The sequence below is a fragment of the Nyctereutes procyonoides genome, unplaced genomic scaffold, assembly GCF_905146905.1.
Source record: "Nyctereutes procyonoides isolate TBG_1078 unplaced genomic scaffold, NYPRO_anot_genome, whole genome shotgun sequence".
In the NCBI taxonomy this organism is placed as follows: domain Eukaryota; kingdom Metazoa; phylum Chordata; class Mammalia; order Carnivora; family Canidae; genus Nyctereutes; species Nyctereutes procyonoides.
In genome coordinates, this window is record NW_026575037.1 from 18533427 (window position 1) to 18555716 (window position 22290).

Here is a 22290-nt window from a genome sequence, read left to right on the forward strand (position 1 = left end):
TCACTGATTCTCCCCTCTGCCCCTTAACCCTGCACTCTCTCTTTCAAATAAATAAATAAACTTAAAAAAAAAAAAAGGTGCACCTTACCTAGATCTTACACAGAAGGAAGATCTCTATGACCTCACATGGAGTGATTTCCAAAATAATTAAGTGGCAAAAGGAAGATGCAAAAGAAAAAATATACATATACACGCAAAATACATACACACATATATAATATCCTACCTTTTATATAACAACAAAGGGGAAATAACAAAACACACGCACTTCTTTTTGTAAAACAGAACACAGAAACAAAAAATATGAACCGAACATTTATTCCAAGTAGATAAATAACCACAGTAACTAGCATTCCCAGTTCCTGAGCTATATAGTCAACCTATGCTTGCTGACCTATGTTTGTATTTTAAAATATCCGACATTCTCAATATATTTAACAATAAACCTAATGAAAATAATATTTACATTAAATATTTCAAATTAGGATTTATAGGAAAAAAAGGTGAATACATAATAAAGGCAGAAAAACTATACCTAAAGCTGAAGAAAAATCTAAACAATTTTAAAATTTTTATTTGGCTACATTAATTCAATGCACATTCATAGGATACCTTTCTATGTGCTAATCTCTTCAACAGGTGCCAAGCAAACAAGGATGAATATGACAAAGTACTTGTCACACTTACTCTTTTAATAAAAATTCCAAATCATAATAAATCCAATGAGAAAGAATATATCTAAAATCTGGTTTAAAAGGACTATATACTGGTGGATCTAAATTCATTAGAATCATCATTTATATTAATCAGTATAAGGCCACAGTAATATAAAATAAACATTTTATCAATTGATCAATTACAGAGGTAGAAAATATAGTGATTAAGAATAGGAGATCTGGGATCCCTGGGGGGCGCAGTGGTTTGGCGCCTGCCTTTGGCCCAGGGTGCGATCCTGGAGACCCGGGATCAAATCCCACGTTGGGCTCCCGGTGCATGGAGCCTGCTTCTCCCTCTGCCTGTGTCTCTGCCTCTCTCTCTGTGTGTGTGACTATCATAAATAAATAAAAATGTATTAAAAAAAAAAAGAATAGGAGATCTACGGATGCCTGGGTCACTCTGTGGTTGAGCATCTTTGCTCATATCAGGTCATGATCCTGGGGTCCTTGGATCGAGTCCCACATTGAGCTCCCATCAGAGAGCCTGCTTCTCCCTCTGCCTATGTCTCTGCTTTTCTCCCTATGTCTCTCATGAATAAATAAAATCCTTAAAAAGAGAGAGAGAGATCTAGAATCAAGCTGCCTGGCCCAATCCTGGGCCCAAAGTAAAATGGGAATGGGGTGCCTGGGTGGCTCACTTGGTCAAGCGTCTAACTTGATTTTGGCTCATGATCTCCGGTTCTGGGACCCACACATTGGGCTCCATGCTCAATGCAGAGTCCGCTTGAGGTTCTCTCCCCACCCCTGCCTCTCTCCCCCACTGATGTGCCCCCCCCCATAAATAGATAAATAAAATCTTTTAAAAGAGTAAACTGAGAATGATAAAACTAACTTACAGGGATGTTGTAAAGATTAAATGTATTAATGGACATGAAAAGATTTTACTTACTGGCAACCACAGACTTGCATGAGAATGTTCATAGCAGCACTGTTTGTAATAGTCAAAAACTAGAAATGTACTAATGTTCATCCATGGATCGATGAATAGAGAATACATGGTATACCTATACAATGAAGTACAATTCAATAATAAAAAGAAATCAATTACTGACAAATCTATATCCACAGATGAACGTCTAAGGTACCATACTGAGTGAAAGAAGCCATACACAAGACATACACACATGGCTCCATTTGTATATGTTCAGAACAGGCAAATGTATAGAAAGTAGGTTAGTGATTGCCTGAGACTGGGAGAATGGGGGCTCCTGTGAGTGGGCATATGAGGTCTACTGGGGAATTAAATTAGTTTTCCAGAAATTATAGTGCTAGCTGTACCACTCAGGAAAGTTACTAAAGATCACTGAATTAACCATACACTTGATATGAGTAAATTTTATCTGTAAAATAACTTCAAGAAAACTGTTTCACATTTTATATGTGAAAATAATTTTTTTCAGATAAATCAAGTAATTTCCTACTTTATAATTTATATTATCTAACAAATAAAATATATAAATGATATATTTCCCCAAAACAAACAGAACATAAAATTTGCTACATATTTGAGAATCCAGATATGATTATTTTCTAAAGACTTAGAAGTTCTAAAATCATATGGAAAATGTTCTATCTAGAATAGAAACAAAACATAAAACATTTCCTTTTTAAAAACTTACCAAATCTAGTTTGTTTTAATATAACATGACTTAACTCATTTATTATTAATTTGATTTCAGATACAGAGCCCACTATTTATTATGGATAATGACATCTCCAAAATGCTACCTATCAATGCTATTTTAATCTTAATTTTTTAAAACAGTTTTTGAGGTATAACAGATATATTAAAAACTGCACATATTTAGTGGATACAATTTGATGAGTTTGGATATATGAATACACCATGAAACTCACCACTAGCAAGGTAATAAACACATTCACCATCTCTGAAAGTTTCCTTTTGCTCCCATCCCCTCCCTTTATTTGTGCTAAGACCATAACAGGAGATCTTTAAGACATTTTTATTAAGAGGGTAGATTTCATCCAAATGCTATTCTAAACCAAAGATCAGAAGATGAGAAATCGTGTTTCACTTGGTAAAAATCCTTCTTGTTTATTAATGTAACTTCACCATTACTTCAGAGATGTGAAATGGCCAGAGGAAGCTTTTTTCAAAGGCTTCACCTCAGAGGAAACAGTATTCCTTGTATTGCTCGTAGCATTATTCAGTCTTTAAAGTACATTTTATCTGAATGCAAAAAAAGAAAACCACACACAAACACACGCAGAATATGTCCTCCCTTAAAGTATACTAAACTTATAAATTTTAAAATGTGTTAATTTGAAATGTAAGGTTCTGAAGTAAATGAACTTCAAATTAACTGCATTCAAAGCACCTCATATATTTTTTATAGAAATCTAATTAATTTGGGAAAAGCATTTACTTTGTATTTAGCATTATTTTGAATAAACAGATCTTCATTTAACAAGGTTTTATAATACATTAGGAAAATATTTTGTAGACTAATTTACACTGATGAAATTAACTTCTACAATTTTTACTGTTATTAGAAGCTTTCAGCTGAATGTTGTGTAGCACTGAATGCTCTTATTATTTTAAAATCGAAATACATAAAAAATAAATATCAATAAGAAGATGCACTATTAGTAAGGGAATCACTTTCTGGAAATTCTAAGGAAGGGGAAAATTTTCAAGATACTTTTATCCTTCCTTAGAATGAACATGTCTGAGCAGCAGAATATCTTTAATATCAACACTATTAGATCTGGAAAGAATAAATCTATCACATTTGTTAGAAGCAGCACCCTGGGTAAGTTTTAAAAGTGAAACAAAAGAATCCTAAGGCCTTGATCCACTAAAAGACCATCCCAAGCAATAGAAGATTTCTACAAAGGATACAGTCCAGCAATAGCTTAAATGAGGGGTGGGGAAGGGATTGATGTGCAATTTCTAAAGGATCTAAAAAAATTATCTTAAATTCCTTACAGATTCATATACTAAAATACAAAAGACTACTACAAATATTTCTGTCTTAATTAGCAACAGGAACCAACCAGAGCTACTGGAAGCCAAAGGAAATGAATGTATAAGAAAAATACAAGGATTTATGTAACATGATCCTAGAAATAATTGCAAAACTAAGCTTTAAAAAGGCATTAACCAGGACCCTTCGAGGGACCCAAAAGTAGAAGTCTATGCACCTCCTCTTCAGAACACTGAAACAACTAAGCACAACAGCAAGGGGAAGGTTGTGAAATACACACAGAACCACTGGGGGTCCAGCCCCAGAAATTAGAGAGAGTTCCCAGAGAAGGGAGAAGTGCTTTAAATTGAGAAGCAGAAGCAAAGAGTATAAGGTTTTTTTTTTTTTTTTTAAGCACACTACATGTCCACATTCCTTGTTAATATTTTCCTAATAAAAAAATCTGGAATAATCTATCAGGCAGGCAGATTTGATTGCAGTGTAATATATAATAAACAAGTATACCTAAAAGAGTCTCTGGCTTTAAATACCATCTGTATACAATAATGATTCCCAAAATCATAATTTTTAGCTTGGACTGTTCCCCTAAGTAATCAGACTCATCCCGTGAATGATCAATGTGTTAAGTGGATATCTCAAAGTTGTCTGAATATGTCAAAATCCTTATTCCTGCCCTACTCTTTCTTATACTCCTAACTGATCATCCAAAGCCCCAGGAATCTACCCTGGATTTCTCACTTTCTCTTACCGCCCCCCCCCCCGCCCCGAATCTAAAACTTGTTGATATTCTTTCCAAAATATGTCTCAAATCTCCCTACTTCTATCCCGTGCTACTTCTGCAGTTGAGAAAACTATGACATGCCGCTTGGATTACGGTAACAGCATCTTCCTATCAGCACGATTTCCCCTTTTGAAAAAAAAAAAAATCAAACATCTCTCTTTGTATAGTTAGGATAACAATACATAGTTTCCTCTGTTTCACTGTGCTTTTGGTTTTTAGAGAGTGTGTTTCCAAATTTATTTTATTTTTTTTTAATTTATTTTTTATTTTTTTATTTTTTATTTATTTATGATAGTCACACACAGAGAGAGAGAGAGAGGCAGAGACATAGGCAGAGGGAGAAGCAGGCTCCATGCACTGGGAGCCCGATGTGGGATTCGATCCCGGGTCTCCAGGATCGCGCCCTGGGCCAAAGGCAGGCGCCAAACCGCTGTGCCACCCAGGGATCCCTGTGTTTCCAAATTTAATTTCCTTATATTCATGTAAAATAAGGTTTGTCAGAGAAGTTGCTTCCATCCTTCCCTCACAGAAAACTATTTTTAGAAGTTCTTGTTTGCCTTCCATTGTTTTTAAACATAAGCAAATACAAACCTACTTCCTCTTTCTTAGATAAGAAATCATAGAGAACGCAAAATTTTCTGCACCTTGGTTTTTTCCCCCACTGAATATATGCTGGATATTTCTCAATAGAAGAGTAAATGTTAAGCATTCATATATTGCACATACCACCACCCTGCCCCCACACACATCTCCACACAAACACTCTTCTTTGGGAATTAATTTTTTGGTAAATTACAGGCCTTCACCTATTCCACCAATTATCAAACTATAATCAGTGATCAGCTCAGGGCTGACATTCAGCCATCCAGTACCCGTATGGTTTCAGTTTCCTCATTTAGAAGCTTCTTTGAGACTGGCTGGTGCCTAAGCAAGGAGCTACCCCAAGTCCCACCTCCTGGGCACTGCGATAACTCAAGAGGGTTGACTGAAGGCCTCCTATTGGCTCCTTGGGTTAAAGCTGCCCTAGCACCCACCAATGCTCAGGCCTTATCCTTACATGGGCTCACAGACACCACAGAAGGAGACAGCCTTGACACTGGCAGCCCAGTGGATGAATGCTCAAAGTCCATTTGGTCTGGCCAGGTTGTAGCTACCTGCCGCCTATCCACTTCCCTTCATGTTGTTCCTTAGAGTGACCACAGCCTCTACAGGACTGGGATAATAAGGACTGCAGAGGAGTGGGTGGTAATGGAAGTCACCATAGGCACTGTCTTGGTGCTGTACCACAAGTGCTCCTGTAACAGCATGGACATCATGGAAGCCTGGAGATTTGAGACTGGGAAGATGCCCTGGAGAGGGAACCCCTTTTTGATACTCTGCTGAGTTTCACAAACTCACTGAACGTCCAGCTAACGTCAGCACCATCATATTAATTTTATCAATAAAAATGACAGTTATCATTTGTTCAGTGAATGACACTGTAATAAATAAATATTAGCTTATTTTGGTATTATCTATTATATTATCATCATGTCCATTTACCAGATAAGAAAATATTAGCACAGAGAGTCAGGAATCAAACGTAGGCAGCTCAACAACAGAGCCCAGGTTCACCACCACCCTTTTTTTTTTTTTAACTTTCTCTTTCTCTTATCTATCCTGAAGGATTAAGTCTAACCTTATTAAATATGAAATTCCAATATTTTTTTTGCATTTGATGTTACCAGAGATAGTGAATATATAAAAACACCTGTCAGCATGGCAAGCTAGAAAACATTTTCATGTAATTGTTCAGTTCAGCAGAAGCTGATAAAGGATTCTGTATTGTAAACAATATCATTACTATTTGAGAAAGTTTCTAGTTATTGTCACTACAAGTCAACTAATGACTACAAATTGAATGGAAAAATAACTGGATGAGCTTGAAATAGTTCCCAATGTCAAATTATGGCTCAGAAAAGAGTATCTTTAGCTAGCAGTGGCAGCAAATCAAAGATCACAGCAGCAATTTCTAAAAATAATTAAATGATTTTGAAATCTCTAGAAGAGTTTGATAGTTTTTCCTACAACTTATATCCTTTGGCAACTAGTTTTATTATAGATAAACTTTAGCAAGAGAACAAATAAATATATTCAACTTAATTACTCCTTACTCATATATTAGATTATAGATAGATATTATAGATAGATATTATATATTAGATTATCATACCAGTTCAATATTTTTAATACCACCTGAGTCTATAAAATGCCATCACAAATGTATAACCCCTTGAATTATTTACAGAATACAAAACACAAACATGCACAAATCACATCTAGACCTCTTATTAAAAGATGAAAAGAACTCCTTTGATCAGAGATTCAAGTCAGAATCTTGAATCAGAAACCAAAAATGCCAGAGAACATGGTAGAAAAGAAATCATTTTAAGATATTATTAAGAAAAATCATATCCATAGGAAAAATCAGCAACGGCTTAAATATCAGTAACTAAAAAATGTTAAATAACTCTGGTGTGCCAATCCAATGTTATATCGTACAATCCATATATGTGATGTTGTGAAGTGCATATGTTGGCAAGAAAAGGTATATTTTTGAGTAGAACAAAAGCAGATTACAACACTGTGTAGGAAATCCATTTTAATTAAAAAATATGTATGCAAATAAAAATGTCCAAGAAAGGATACAAAAAAATAGACACAATAGTATTCTCATGATGGGAATATGAGTAATTATTCTTTTTTAAAATTTATTTTATTTTATTTATTTTTTTAGTAATTATTCTTTTTGTTGTCCATAAATTCTGATTTTTCTATCAGGAACATGCATTACTTACACATTAAAAACAGCAATAAAGAATTTATTGAGGTGTAAAAATTACATAAAAAAACGGATTTTCTCACAGATCATCCAAGGTTTCTCAGGAGAGACTTCAGTGCATAGGCTCTGAGGACAGAGGACTGGTACTTGAATCCTGGCTCCCTCACATACTTGCTATCTAACCCTGGACAAGTTACCCTTACTGTGCTTCAGTGTCCTCTCTGGAAAATATGGACACCAACAATACCTGTCTGTGTCTTAGGGTCACTATGAAGGTTAAAAGACTTAATTTATGTAAAGGGCTCAGAAGAATAGTGTTTACTCTATTATCATTCATTGTATTATAGCTCATGTGTCTATGGAACTGTAATTAACCTGTTATCAATGTAGGAGAAACACAGATTTTTTACCTTCAAAAATATTTTAATCCATCATCTTGAAAAAGCTATTCATTATGCTTAAATTTATACTTAAAGAAACATTTCCCAAGTTACCAGTGACCAAAATCCTTTAATGTTTTCCCCTTAACTAACAAACAGGCACAATGAGTAAAAGATTGTGTAAACTGTAAAAGGCAAAGGACTTCATAACTATCTAGGCCTTAAATAACTACCATACTAATTCTCAAAATCCATTTAAATTATCTTAGTTTTAGTTGATGGCATTACTGAATACCTCGATGACTTAAATATAACCAAATTTTCTAAGAAAATATTTATCTTTATGAGTACATACCAAGAAAGGGGAAAAGATATGCCAAGGCATCAGAATATCTCTCAGCTTCTGAAGGTAATTTTTGACTCATTCATCAGAGATTTTAACATAATTTATTTTCTCACAGGCAGGAAGTCTCAAAATGAGAGCCCCACATCAAGATTGCTTACAGGAGAGATTTTTCAGAATTTTAAAATTAAAATAGAATCTCAATTTCATTTTACCAAAAAAACTGTTAATAAAGTTGTTACTCACCTCTTTGAAAACAGCTCAGTAATTATCTAACATGAATGAAGCAGGAATCTCTACATTCCATGGTGTGTAACCTGTACCACTGTATCTCTCAATTCACCTTTCATCATCTCTCCCCATTGCCCAGTGTAAGTTTGCATCCATCAGGCCTCTTCCTTTTGCTTCTCAAAACCTAAAGCGTGATTCACATTTGCCCAAACATGGAGCAGACAGGAAATGGTCTTCTGATACTATCATGTAAACAATTTGGTTCATTCTTTCATGGTCCTAACTGGTTTTTTCTCCCCTCTCTTAACTCTTATTCCAGCTCAAGTTACAGCAGAAACTGGAGAGAAAAAATATTTGAGTGATCTTATCTCATACTGTGATTCAATATCAAGGCAAACTCTTTTTTTCTTTTTTTTTTTTTTAAACAGAAAAGCAATAAAATTTCAGGAGTGTTGTGAACAAGTTTAGAGAATATGTAAATAAACTTAGTGCAAATGCTTAGTTAGGTCTGTATCATAAACGATGTGCAGGGTGAGAAACATAGAATCAATTTCTAATAATCACCTTCACACTAAAGCTTTTAATAAGAAACCAATAGCATCAATACATTCTTCAGTTCCAGTTTATTTTTTTTATAAATTTATTTTTTATTGGTGTTCAATTTGCCAACATATAGAATAACACCCAATGCTCATCCCATCAAATGCCCCCCCTCAGTGCCCATCACCCAGTCACCCCCACCCCCCACCCACCTTCCCCTTCCACCACCCCTAGTTCGTTTCCCAGAGTTAGGAGTCTCTCATGTTCTGTCTCCCTTTCTGATATTTCCCACTCATCTTTTCTCCTTTCCCCTTTCCAGTGTCCATTTATAAGTATTCTCTTCCTCAGTGATAGATTTTTTTTTTTACTGAGCAGTAGTATATGGAGTCAGTATCACTTATAAAATAAAGTGAAAGAAGGATATATGAGGAGTTAACATCATAAACATTTATGATTTCATGTTTTAACAATGATTACATTTTCCTTTTCAACTTTTTTTTTTGGAAAGACAACGACTGATAATTTAAAAACTTCTAACTGTCAAGAATCTTCCTACTGGTCTACAAATTACATTAATTGACAATAATTATCTCTTTAAGATATAAATCCACCAAAGAAAATTACTTAATGACTTTAATCAGATGTTATGCATGAGGAAATGGGAGGAAAAGGGTATTTAACAGTAGAAGACTCAGTCTCTGGTCTTAAGAAGTTGAGGACTAAGGAATGATTTTAATTTTACTCAGGCTATTCTGTTAACTGATATTTCTTGACTTCCTTTCACTCACTGTCTACTTCACTCCCTTTTTCCCCAAGGAAAAAGGACCATTACATCTTCAATAAGCCTCTGATAAAACCATTTATGTAAGTTTAAAAACACACAAAAATATACTTTCTATGAGCAGCTAACATGTTTATAAAGTATGAAAACAAAGACTGGAAGGATATATACCAAACTTGTAATAAAGGCTGCTTCTGGGAATGAGGGAAAGGATCAAGAAAAGGAAACATTTAATTTTCCAACAGGTTAAATTTTTGAAGGAAAAATGTATTACATATTACTGTATAAATTGTTTTAAGTTACAGCCATAGAAAATTCTGGAAAGAAGAATGCTAAAGGATGAATGGTGACTGATTCTGAGTGGTATGAACATGAGTGAATGCCATTAACTTCTTTGTAATTTACTGTTGAAGTGCCTGCCAGTCCATTGCAAGGTAAGGTGTAGCTTTTTATTAACCAATAAACTGGTTAATGCTACTGGAGATGCTCATATTTACAAAAGCTGCTTTCATACTGTACCTGGAACTATACTTGAGTATCATACTGGTGGTAGTGGTATCTTTAAGTACTGCTGAGACTGTTACAAAGACTTAAAATATTAGATGGGGCTTCCTAAGTCTAAATCAAAGGTCTACAGTTAAGATTTCTGCCAAGACGTGAAAAAATAACAATAAAACTAAAGTGTGACACTGCACATGTGGCAAGCCACCTGGGCTGGCCCTTCCGCTCTTGCTGTGGTGTCCTTAATCTGATCAGATCTGAAGGTGACTGGGTACTAGTTCTGGATTCCTGTACCCCAGATGGAATACTTCCCATGCGAACCAACTCCTAACATCTCTCCTCTTATCTAAGTGAACTCTAACACGAGTCCACCATGGAAAAACTTTGTAGTATCTCAATAAGCCCCTGCTGGCTTTTCTTGGAAGAAGGCTAGAGGTAAAATGACAAGTCACTGGTTTCCCCCCAAACTTTCTGTATTGGGTATGAGGATAAGAAATCCACACATCAGCTCTAGGGTCTTACTGCCTGCCCTGTACAGCTTGCAGAAGGGCTGCCCAAGGCTTGGGTTACGTACAGCTGGCACGAGTACTGCTTCATCTCGGAGCCCCAGACCAAAACCCTGGATCCTTCCCAGTGGTAGGATTCCTTCTCTCCCTAGAGACCATAGGCTTCACAAAATTCTCTCAGAACAATGGGACACTATTTTTTGGAAGAAAAAAATAGTTTCTTTATCCTTATACCAGGTAGGAGAGCACCTGACATGGTGTGTTATAGTTCAGGCACCTGAGCTCTGGAAGCAACTGAGCTGTTGGAGCGGTTTGCACCCGAGCTGTTTGCACCCGAGCTGTTGGAGCGGTTGTAAACGAGGGCATGCTAACTTGCCCCCCAAGCTGCTGGTTTTCTCAAAACTGGAATACTAATTAATTAGATAAATAAGTAACAAAATAAAAATATTTCTGCGAAGATAAAATTAAATATTCTACATGAAGACTTTAGCAGCGCCTAAAAGACAATAAAAATAAATGTTACAACAGTCACGATAATCAACAGCCCTCTGGCTAGAGGGCTCCTTCCTCTTAAGGCCTACCCACTGTACGTACTGTCATCCAGAACTCCACTCCCCTCTAACGCAGTGAGGGGCTTCCCCAGGCTCTAGACTTGATAGGCATGTTAGGCACCGTCTTTAGAAGTAGCTTCAAGTTTCTATTATACCATCTAAGGATATTATCTCACACGCTGGAGTACAAATGGACTTGTGCCTCCCTCGTTAGGGACAGTTTCCTATGAGATCTACTTCATCGGTAAGCTTGAATTGACAGTGAGTACAGATATTCCCGTCACTGCTGCCCTCGGGCAATAAGATTCCTCCTGTCAGTTCATTTCTGACTCTATGTCATGCTCCCCAAATCTGAGACTGTGCTCCTATGGGCTTTGCTAACAGAAGCCTGTAGAGAAAGTGTCAGGCCTTCATAATGGCCAGATTGCTGTGAGCATTATTCCTCTACTTAGCAGACGTGCCTCAACCCCTAGCAAGGGATGCAGCCTATGTTCAGTTCATAGTGCATCTCTTATCTATTCACTTAGTTACCGAATACCTCTCTTTTAAAAATTTATTTTTAGGTATAGTTGATGTGTAACACACACACACACACACACACACACTTTTTGGAGAGAGAATGAGAGCGCCTCATGAGCAGGGTAGGGGAGAGGCAGAGGGAGAAGGAGAAAGAGAATCCTAAGCAGGTTCCATGCTCAATGTGGAGCCGACCTCAAGACTCTGAGATCGTGACCTGAGCTAAAATCAAGAGTTGGATGCTAGGACGCCTGGGTGGCTCAGCAATTGAGTGTTTGCCTTTGGCTCAGGGCATGATCCTGGTCTCGGGATCGAGTCCCACACTGGGCTTCCTGGGAGGAGCCTGCTTCTCCCTCTGCCTGTGTCTCTGCCTCTCTGTGTGTGTCTCTCATGAGTAAATAAATAAACTCTTCAAAAAAAAAAAAAAAGTCAGATGCTTAACTAACTGAGCCACCCCAGATGCCTGGATGTACAATATATTATATTAAGTTTCAGGTGTATAACACAGTGAGTTAACAATCATATTCATTACGAAATGCTTACCACAGGAAGTGTGGTTACCATGTGTCATCATATGAAGTGATTACATTACTGACTATATTCCCAATGCTGTACTTTTCATCCCTGTGGCTTATTATTTTATAACTGGAAGTCTGTACTTCTTAATCCCCTTTACCTATTTCATCCATCCCCCTATCCACTTCCCCGCTGGTAATTACTAGGTTTGTTTTTTTCATATTTATGATTCTATTTTTCTTTTATGTTGTCATTTTTTCGTTTGTCGGAATAATTCGTTTTAAAAGTGTCAACCTGTTCCCTGGTTACAAACACTTACAGCTTCTGTTTTGCCACTAATGAATTTTATAATCTTAGTAAGATCACATGTCTCTGGGTTTCAGTTTTGTATTGTAATCAGAGATATCTTTAACGACTATCACTTAATTTCTATCATTCTAGCTAACTACTACCAGACAAGTACTCAGACAAAAAAGAAATGTGAAGGATCCATAGTTTCACCACGGAAAACACAGAAATTCCACCAATTCATTTCAGGATTGGAAATGTATAAACACAGGTGCTCAGGGCCTTGTGTATGGTTGTGCAGTCTGTGCACTGCAAAAAGCTTCCTGAGGGTTTGCCAATTCTTACAACTGGAAGAAGGGATGCCTTTTCCTCTTACGTAGATGCTAACCACTCATGATGCAGTGTCTGCACAAAGGCAATACCTTTTTCTAACCTGTCTACACAGCAGGCTGTACCTTTACCTGAACTGCACAAAGACATCTCATCTTATAGGTCAGTGGTGGCCTGCAAAAGTAGCACTATAAATGAATACTACAGTACTGAGTGACTGATCTCATCACATAAAAAGATCTCCAAAACACAAAGATGCAGAAGTCTTTAAGATCAATTTCTCTTCAAACTGGTCATACTTAAAGCTACACCACACACACACACACACACACACACACACACACAAAATTCTTCAGAGAAAAAAATGTACATAAACAACTCCTGAAATCAAAGAAAAAGTTTACCAAGAATCTCAACAAACCATTAATATATATAACTTTCACTGTTCTAAGACATCTGGAAAAAAAGAATTTTTTTATGCTTGCCTTCTCCACAAAGAAATTGTGAATAGTGATAGAATAATCTTTATAAAGCAGTTAAAATGCATCTAACGTATACATAATTTATCATTATTAGGTATTATTTTAAAGGTAACATTTAAATAAAATGTACAAGTCAATATGTTTTAATGCCCCTAATTTTAAGATAACATCAAAATTAATAGCATGAAGCTTGCAGAGTAGCCATAAGAAAGCGAATGACAGGTGTGTCTATGTATGGGCCACATATCCTAAGAAATAAGTGATGCCAAAAATTATTTCACATACTATTTTTAATTAACTCACCCCAAAATAACATTATGATTTAGTTATATAGCTATGCCACAATATGTAAAAATAGCTTGCAATCTCTATAGTGAACTAAGAATGAAAAGCTATAAAAAATAGACATTCTAATAATTTTACACTGAATTTGCTCTAGATCTTTAATTGGCTTCTCTTTTCTAATATAGAAATGGAAAGCACTAATTAGCATGAACGGAATTTCAGAGGTTAGTCTATATTTACCAACTCTTAAACAAGATATCCACAGCCTACCACTTAACTCTGATGCCTTTTAAAAATAAAACAGGGTTATCAGAAAATGTCTTTAAGAACAACACAGTAAAAATACAGTTAAAATTGTGAACAAAGGAAACTGGATATATTATATTAATGTTTATTTTTCCTGGAAAAATTTCTTACAGATATCATTCCCTTTTGTAATTCACAAAACTGGAAGATTAATATGGCCACCTAGAGGAGAAAACATGATAACAAATATGCCACCACATTTTCTTACTTTTTTCTAGAGTATCTGTATTTCAGATTTATAGTATATAAACCGTTCTAAAGGACTCACCTGAAGAGGTTAAAACAGAAGCTAAAACAACATTCATTTTGCAGTGGACATGACAAATATAGTTTTTATAACCTACCATGTAACCTTTGGTTAAAAATTACCTACTCAATCTAAAATCTCTTCTCACTTCTGTAAAATGGGGATAATCTTATCTACCACGATGATTTGCAATGAAGACTAAATAGTATGGTATATACAGAAACTAAGAGTCAGGAACACAGTAGGAGCTCAATATGGTAGTTCTTACTACCTGGTCAGAAAGTTCTGCACTGTTCTCTCCTAGCCCTATCCAGGCCCTCCCTGACCCTCTCTAATTTTACAGATACTTTCAGTATTGGCTGTTTCAAAGCTTCTCTACTAGAATTATTCAATATTGAGAAATGAACTAATGGCTCCTTAACAGCTCTAATGAGGTAACAGTATGTCATGTAAAAAATGTATGTTTAAGGAGACATCTGGGTGTCTCAGTGGTTAAGTGTCTGCCTTCATCTCAGGGAGTGATCCTGGGGTCCTGGGATCAAGTCCCACACTGGGCTCCCCACAGGGAGCCTGCTTCTCCCTCTGCCTATGTCTTGGCCTCTCTCTCTCTCATGAATAAATAAATAAAATCTTTTAAAAAATGTACATTCAAGAATATTTTTCCTCTACCTTTGTAATTCCCTTTAGTTACCCTCAATCTATGTATCAGTTAACTTTGATCTTATAAACTTAACAGAATAATATGCAGAACAAAAGGAAACATAACCTACCATATCTATCCCTTTACATCTTACCTCAGAAAAATGAACCAAATCCTACCAAGAGAACTACACTCAGCAGTCCTCTTAGGTGGCCAGCCATGAAGTGAACAGTGTTTCTGTGGAGTTAGCCACGCAGAGGAACAACCACCTGCTGGAGGCCCAAATGTGTATTTGAAACCAAATCCATCTCCTTCCCAAATATATGCCAGAGGAGGGTTACCACTGTTGGGCTGGAGGGAGAAGGTGAACACTATCGTTACAACCCCCTTCCACTACCTCTCTTCCTCAATTCTGCAAGTTGAAAAGGAAAGAGTAGTTTGTAAGAAAGTGTGGGCAGCAAATGTAGGCTTTCTGATCACTTATTCTCTTCTTAACAACATTCGATCTAATTTGTTATTTTAAGCAGCTAGATTTTTAATTGAACATTACTGACCAACTGCTACTGAAGAAGGGGGCTTGTTTGAATTCTTATCCTCCCCAGTCTACAGGCAGCATTCGAAACTCTCCTTCCACGCCTGATAAAATACAATATTCTCCTGATTCTCCATTTTATTGCCTTTACTTTCTCCTCTCTGTTGAAGTGACACTCTTAATTCTCCTGTTAAAGGAGGTGATTCCTATTAAAGGAAATGGTTCTCTGATCTTTTCTCTCCATACATCCTCCTTCAACAGTTAAATCTATGCCCATGATTTCTACTTTCTTAGCATGCATCATCTGAGAACCTCTTTTTCTCCCTAAACCCATTCATGATTTCAAGCTCCATGGTCATTTCCAACTGCTTAAATGTCCTGCTTCATTATATCTATAAAACCACTTCTATGTCCCACCCCCAAGCCCCTACTTCCAAAAGAGGAGATCCTTCTCTGCACTTTCTATTTATATTCATGACCTCATCATTCTCCTAGTCACACATGCTAGGACCCAGTGTCATCTTTGACCCTCCCTTCTTTCTAACATTCCAAATACATTCAGCTCCTAAATCTGATAAATTCTACCTCTATAATGTCTCTCCTATCCTACTGTATTTCTATTACCACTATTGTAATTCAGATATTTACCATTTTCCACACAAACTACTCCAAAGACTCCATAATTGGTGTCTTTCTCTATAGTCTTCCTATTGTGAAGTTAATCTTTCTAGGCACATCCCTGATCATGGTTCCTTGGTGAAAAACTTCCAGCGAGTTCTTACTGGCTAACAAATTAAATCCAATTGTCAGGGAGGTACTCCAGACTTTAGATTCATCTTTCTTTCAATTTTGCTTCCTATTCTTGTCTCTGTCTCCATCCATCCATCCATCCATCCATGTTGGAGCCAAATGGACTTCACTTTGTACTTTGGGGTTTATGAAGTTCCATCTAAAATACCTCTACTTAGTCTTTTCACCAACTTCATACCCATTCTTCAAAGTTAAATTTAAATGCCATTTTCTCTAAAGTACTCTCACAACTTTTGCAACAGATAATATTTACTCCTTTCCTCAAAACTTTTTAGAACTTTATATATACTTCTGCATCTTTGTATGTGGGCATGTTAAAAATTTATTAACACTTGAAACTGCTTTTACCTAAGACCTTAAGAGCTCTGAAATCTCCCCCTCTAATCAAATTCTCCTTTCTTCCCCTACTCCCACTAAAACTATTTTGAGCTCAAAGAGACTTTGACTTTTCAATAAGCAATAACCTATGATACAGAACTATTCTCCTAGTCTATTGTTTTCTTACATTAACATTTGGTCATCTCTCCATCTTAAATCCCAATTACAGCATTTTAATAATAAGGATATCCATCTCCACCTGGATGTTCCAGACATTTCCGATTTAGCATGATGGAAACTAAATTATTTCCTCCCACACAAACTTACTTCTCTAATGCTCTATGAACTAATTAAAAATCTTGGTTCTTCACTCACTGCACACAATCGATCATTCAAGATATACTGAGACCATCCTTAAATCCACAAACTCTGTGTCCCCAAACTCACTGCCAATGAAGATCTCATCACTGTTTATCTCATTGGTCCTTTCTAACTCCAAAAGTCCTACTTTCAATTCATTTTCTGTTACAACAGTTAAATAATCTTATTTTTTTTATGGTTAAAGAGTTTTTATTTAAATCTTCCTTAAATACATTTCTGAAAGTGCACATTGTTCAGCTGGAAAACTTTCCAGGACTGTATTATTTCCTATAATACAATAAGCTCCCAAGCATGGCATTCAATCCTATTACCTGCCCATTCTCCAAACAGATCCTGAATTAAAGACACTAAAATATATTCTCATTTACTCTCATGCAGTCACTATTCCATGGCTGTTGAAATAGTTTACTTAAGTTCAGTTCACCAACTCTGTGAAGACTACAGTAAATTTCCCCACCTCCCAAACAAGAACTGAGGTACTTCCTCTGTATGTCTATGGCACTTTGTATATGAAACTAAAAGACCTCTTATCATTTGATATTACACATATAGTCAAATGGTCCTCCTCCTCTAGTCTGTGGGCTCTCTGTAACAACTTTGTTTTATTTATCTTTACATCCACAGTATACAGTATGGCACATAAAAAGCTTTCGACAAATGTTTATGAAATAAATCTAATTTAAGAATGCCGAAAATCAATCTATCCTCGGTATCTTATCAATTAATTTAGAGTAGAAATGGTAGGAAAGTAGAGATAGATCCTAAATATACAGGTAAAATGAAAACAGAAGGTGACTCCAGGACATTTGCACCAGTTCCAGAGCTTAGGGCAAGAACACAAGAGCCGCTGAGGCTATGTTTCTCTCCTCATCACTTCTCGCCCAGATAATAGAGCCATGCTAGAATAAGAGAACTATGGGGAAGCAATCAAGACAGCACAGAAGTGCAGGGAGTGAGGGAGATGAAGCAGTGAGGAGGAAAAAAACAAAAATTCTAAACTTAAGCTGCAAAAAGGGAAGCATCTAGGGACACAAACGACAAATGCAGGACTTGCTCATGACTGCTCACTCTCATCACCAGCACTGCTCTCACTACCCTCAGCTACAGTTACCATTTACTGGTCACTCACCCACAGGGGCCAGAACTCTGCTGAAAACTGCCACCTATACCACTTAATGTTCACGACAATCCTATTAGCAAGGTATTATCCACATATTAGAGATGACAAAACAAACCTAAAAACTAAGAACTATACTGCCCAAAGTCTGTAGCTACTAAGTGTTAGGTTGCAGAGCCAGAATGTGAACAAAGATCAGGTTTAAAATCCATTCTCTTTCGGTTTTACTCTTCATGAGCCAGGAGTGTAAGAGGTGTACATATGTGGGCACTGGCTTTACTGCTTTATATTACTCAGTTATCTTGGTAAGCACATGTTTGATTTTCTCTAGTATGAGTAAGGTATTTTTGAGGGTAGAGTCTAATATTTTTTATTTCTTCCCTTGTATTTCATAATGAGCTTTCTATATAGTAATACTCAGCATTTGACTAGTTTATTATAAATTATGTACTAGTAGAAATAAAAAGAAGGTACATCAACCATTAGCTAGCATTAAGGTGAATTTAAAAAAAAAAAGATGATTTAGCTCCTTTGACAACTCTACATGCTGGTGTAAGACTTTAATCAATAGTAATAGTCCCTTAAATACAAACCGCAGCTATAAAACTAAGGACAGTTTGCATTTGATGTAATAATAAAAATCCCAAGATATATTGCTCTTTTCTTCATATATGAGTATAAGGATAATAATTACTAGGTGTACTCATAGATTGTATCAAGCATGTGAGCAACATACTGAAAATGTGGAAATAAATATGCTCTAATTAACGGCAATTTATTTCCCTTATAGAAAAATGTAAAAACATGTCGGAGTGGATGTGTATCTTCCACAAAGGTTGAGTTTTATACCAATGTCAGTACATGAAGCAAAAATCAATTAGAGACAAAATAATCCTTGAAAATGCCTTAGGTCATCCTTAAAGCAAAACATAATACAGTAGCAGCTCTCAATCCACCTTGGACACTTTTCCCCCTACGCAGACCAGATCACCATTTCTTCTGCTGTGTGCCACATCCAGTATTTGACTTCTGTTTAGGGGCCACACTGAATGAAAAAGCACACATTGACACACCAGACTGACATTCAACACTATAAATACTTAGATTCTGTGAGTTCCTATGCCAGGTATTTAGAGCCTGACTTCATGTGAGAACAGCAAATTCACACCTTCTGCCTCATGCTTACACTGTGTAAAGAGAAACAGAATTATTTAAATATTTAAATTATTTGGTGTTTTGCTTTTAGGTGTTTTGGGTTTGGGCTTCAGTCCAAAAATCTAAATTTCAAAAAATTATATTCACAGAATTGTGACCTTGTTTATCATCTCGTGTTCACCATACAGCCACAGATGCCTAGAATTTTAGGCACAAGTAATCTAATACCATAGTGTGTGATCTAAAAAAAAAAAAAATAAAGTAAGTAACCTGTGTTACCTTCATCTATCGATGCTTCACTACTGTAGCCATCATACTCCGCAGACAGAGGACTGTATTTTTGTCTTGTTTCCCACGCATAGTTCTTTTGTCTCGAGTCAGCCAATGGTAGCCTGGAATTGTGTGTTCTAGACAAGGCTTCATGATATTTACCCAGTGCTTCATCTTCACTTTCAGAGGATGAACCATGCTCATCTTTGTCCATGTAGGAATTATCTATTTGGAATGACAGGGAGAGCAAATCAAAATTTTAAGACAATAATGTATAATGATTTTGATACACACACACATGCACACAAAGAGATAGATGTCACATTTTTCCATATATACATGAATATACATACACAATAAATAAGTGTATTTAAATAAGTATAATTTTTTAAGAAGCCTGAAACTTTATATTTTCATATTTTTAATAGAAAAAGATAAATTTGTATATTCTAATTATAAAAAATGTTAATCTCAGGGATTTTCCAATCATGTTACAGATCAAGGAAATAACAGAACTCACCACCTTACACAATTTTTTTAAAGGATCAGTAGCACACAAAGAGACTTAGAAGTATTGCCAGTACATATGGCCCTGATTCAAATAATTCATGTTACTAGAAACATTGTGGTTATCATCTGGGTCCAAATTCTCAAGAATGATCATGCTTTGTGCTAGGAGTAGAACAGAGAAATGAGCAGACATATACTATTGGTGGAATTATCACTGGTACAACTCTTACAGAGATCAATTCAGCAATACATAACAAACTCTTAAATCTGCACATTCTGTGATTCATTTCTAGGAATTTACCAATCACATTTCTAAGAATTCGGCCTAAGAATTAACAGGTGAGCAAAGATATATAGTTCAGACAATTCACTGCATTGTGTTAAACAGCAATAAAAAACAAAAATAAAACACGATCTAAAGGTCCGTCACTGGGCCGTGGTTGAGTACATGATGATATATCTATGCAATGATGTAGTATACAGTCACTGCAAATGAGGAGGTGAACTTACAGGTACTCACAGGGTAGAATAACTACATCATGGTGAGAGAAAAGAGAAAGTTATAAAACAGAAGGTGTGCCTATATTCTCATTTAAGCACACACAGACACACTCCCACATGCAATACACAAAGACACATGCAGTGGATGTTCATATGCACATATGAAAATATGTGGAAGGATATAAGTTATCTTCTGTGAAAGGGGGAATTACTAAGAAAATTTTACTTAAGTATAACCAAATTTAAAAAAAAATTTTCAGGACATATAAAACTTGTATTACTCTTAAAATAATAGTTAACTAGTATAATAATAACGAGTTGCTACCATTTTTTTTTCAAGTAAAAATTCTGAAACTGCACTATGTTGAGGTTCATTTAAACTAAGATGCAGTCTTCTTAGAATGATAAACAACCCTGAAAGATACAGAAACCACAGCACATAGACTTTATTAGTTCAGTCTAGATACTTTTCTCTTTATAAACATTTGAGATCATCTATACTAAAGGGATCAAGGTTTGAAATTCAGGTGAGAAGACACAGAATAAGTAATTTTAAAATATGGTAGAGAAATGGTCTATTTACAATCAGAAGTAAAGGAAGCTTGGATGTCACTAGTCTAAGTCTTCCTTTTTAATTCAGTAAAAGGAAGCTATGAAAGGGTAAAACTGTGACCATTGTCGTATTCTGCACTGCCCAATGTGCAGTCACTAGCCACATGTAGCTATTCGATTTAAAATAATGTATTTTAAAACCCAGTTTCCCCAGTGCTACCAGCCACATTTCAAGTGCTCAATAGGTGTGTGTGGCTACTGGTTACCATGTGGGCTATATATGGAGCTTTTCCAACATTGCAGAAAGTGCTGTTAGATGGTGGTCTGGTCTAGAGCCTGGGCATGCTGACTCCCAGCTGAGAGCTCTTAGCACATGTGGGCTACCATGGTGGTGGCCTCTAAGAAGCAGGAGAGCTCTGAGAAGGGTAATTAGAAATTCTGCTGTCACACTTCGTCTACCACAAAATGTTACCTAAAGCAGTCCTGCATTCAGAAATATAGAAGGAAACATTTCTATCTCTCTCTCTGAGAGAGAAAGCTCTCATAGAGAGCTCTATGAACAAACCTAGAACACAAACACTAGTAATACTGATACTACTATAGTTCAGCTATATGAAGAAGTAATCTACATGTCAAATGATTTCCAAATGATTTTTAGAACATAATATGCTGAAGTTTAGTACTGACCATAATCCAGAATACCTGAGAGATACTTGGGTTTTTTTAGGAACCAGCATGCTTCCGAATGAAAACAAATCAAAACAAAATTAACTCTATACTGCTACTTGTGTAGCATTTATTATTACTTTCTACTGTTATTTTCTGAATAAAATAGGTATTTTACTTTATTTTGTTTATTTCTTTCTTCTTGCTACTTCAAATAATAAGGCTAACAAAACCAAACCAACGCTACCCAAAACCACTGAATTTGATAACTGAAAAACTGCTAGAAGAATAGACTCACTCCAACAGGGACATATTTCCAAAAACTAGCTTTCTTTTTTAATTAGTCTATCCATCCCGGATCAGCCTCTACAATATCACTTAAAAATCATTTATATAATTGATAAATAGCAGAGCCTGATTATGTATGAAGTCATGCAGAACTGAAAATCTTCCTCATTTATACTGCCACTCAGATTTTTGCTATTTTTATAAGAATCTAAACTTATAGAACAATGTCAGATACATATTTTTAAAATAAAAGCTGGTATACTTTTGGCTTTTTGATCAGATCGACAATAAATGGATATAAGTGAAGGATTATCAGTAGTAATCATTAGTACTATAAAGCAATTCTGCAACCAAACCAAATAACTGTTAGCTCATTATTTTGAAAACTGTCACAAATATTGTGGTTGAAAACTATAAATGATTAAATGGAATCTTAGTTCTACATAGAGAACTCATGAAAAATAATAGATTGTTAAAAAAA

At 35.8% G+C, this 22290-nt stretch overlaps 1 protein-coding gene across 3 annotated transcripts in view; it reads right to left on the reverse strand.

The window, feature by feature from the left end:
* The window catches only part of SYT14 (synaptotagmin 14), a 135401-nt gene that overhangs the window by 108795 nt on the left and 4316 nt on the right, over positions 1-22290 (reverse strand). For all 3 annotated transcript variants that reach the window (XM_055319374.1, XM_055319373.1, XM_055319372.1), the window contains exon 2: positions 19302-19517. In XM_055319374.1, coding sequence (XP_055175349.1) covers positions 19302-19517 — 216 coding nt within the window. The remainder of the gene's footprint in view (positions 1-19301; positions 19518-22290) is intronic.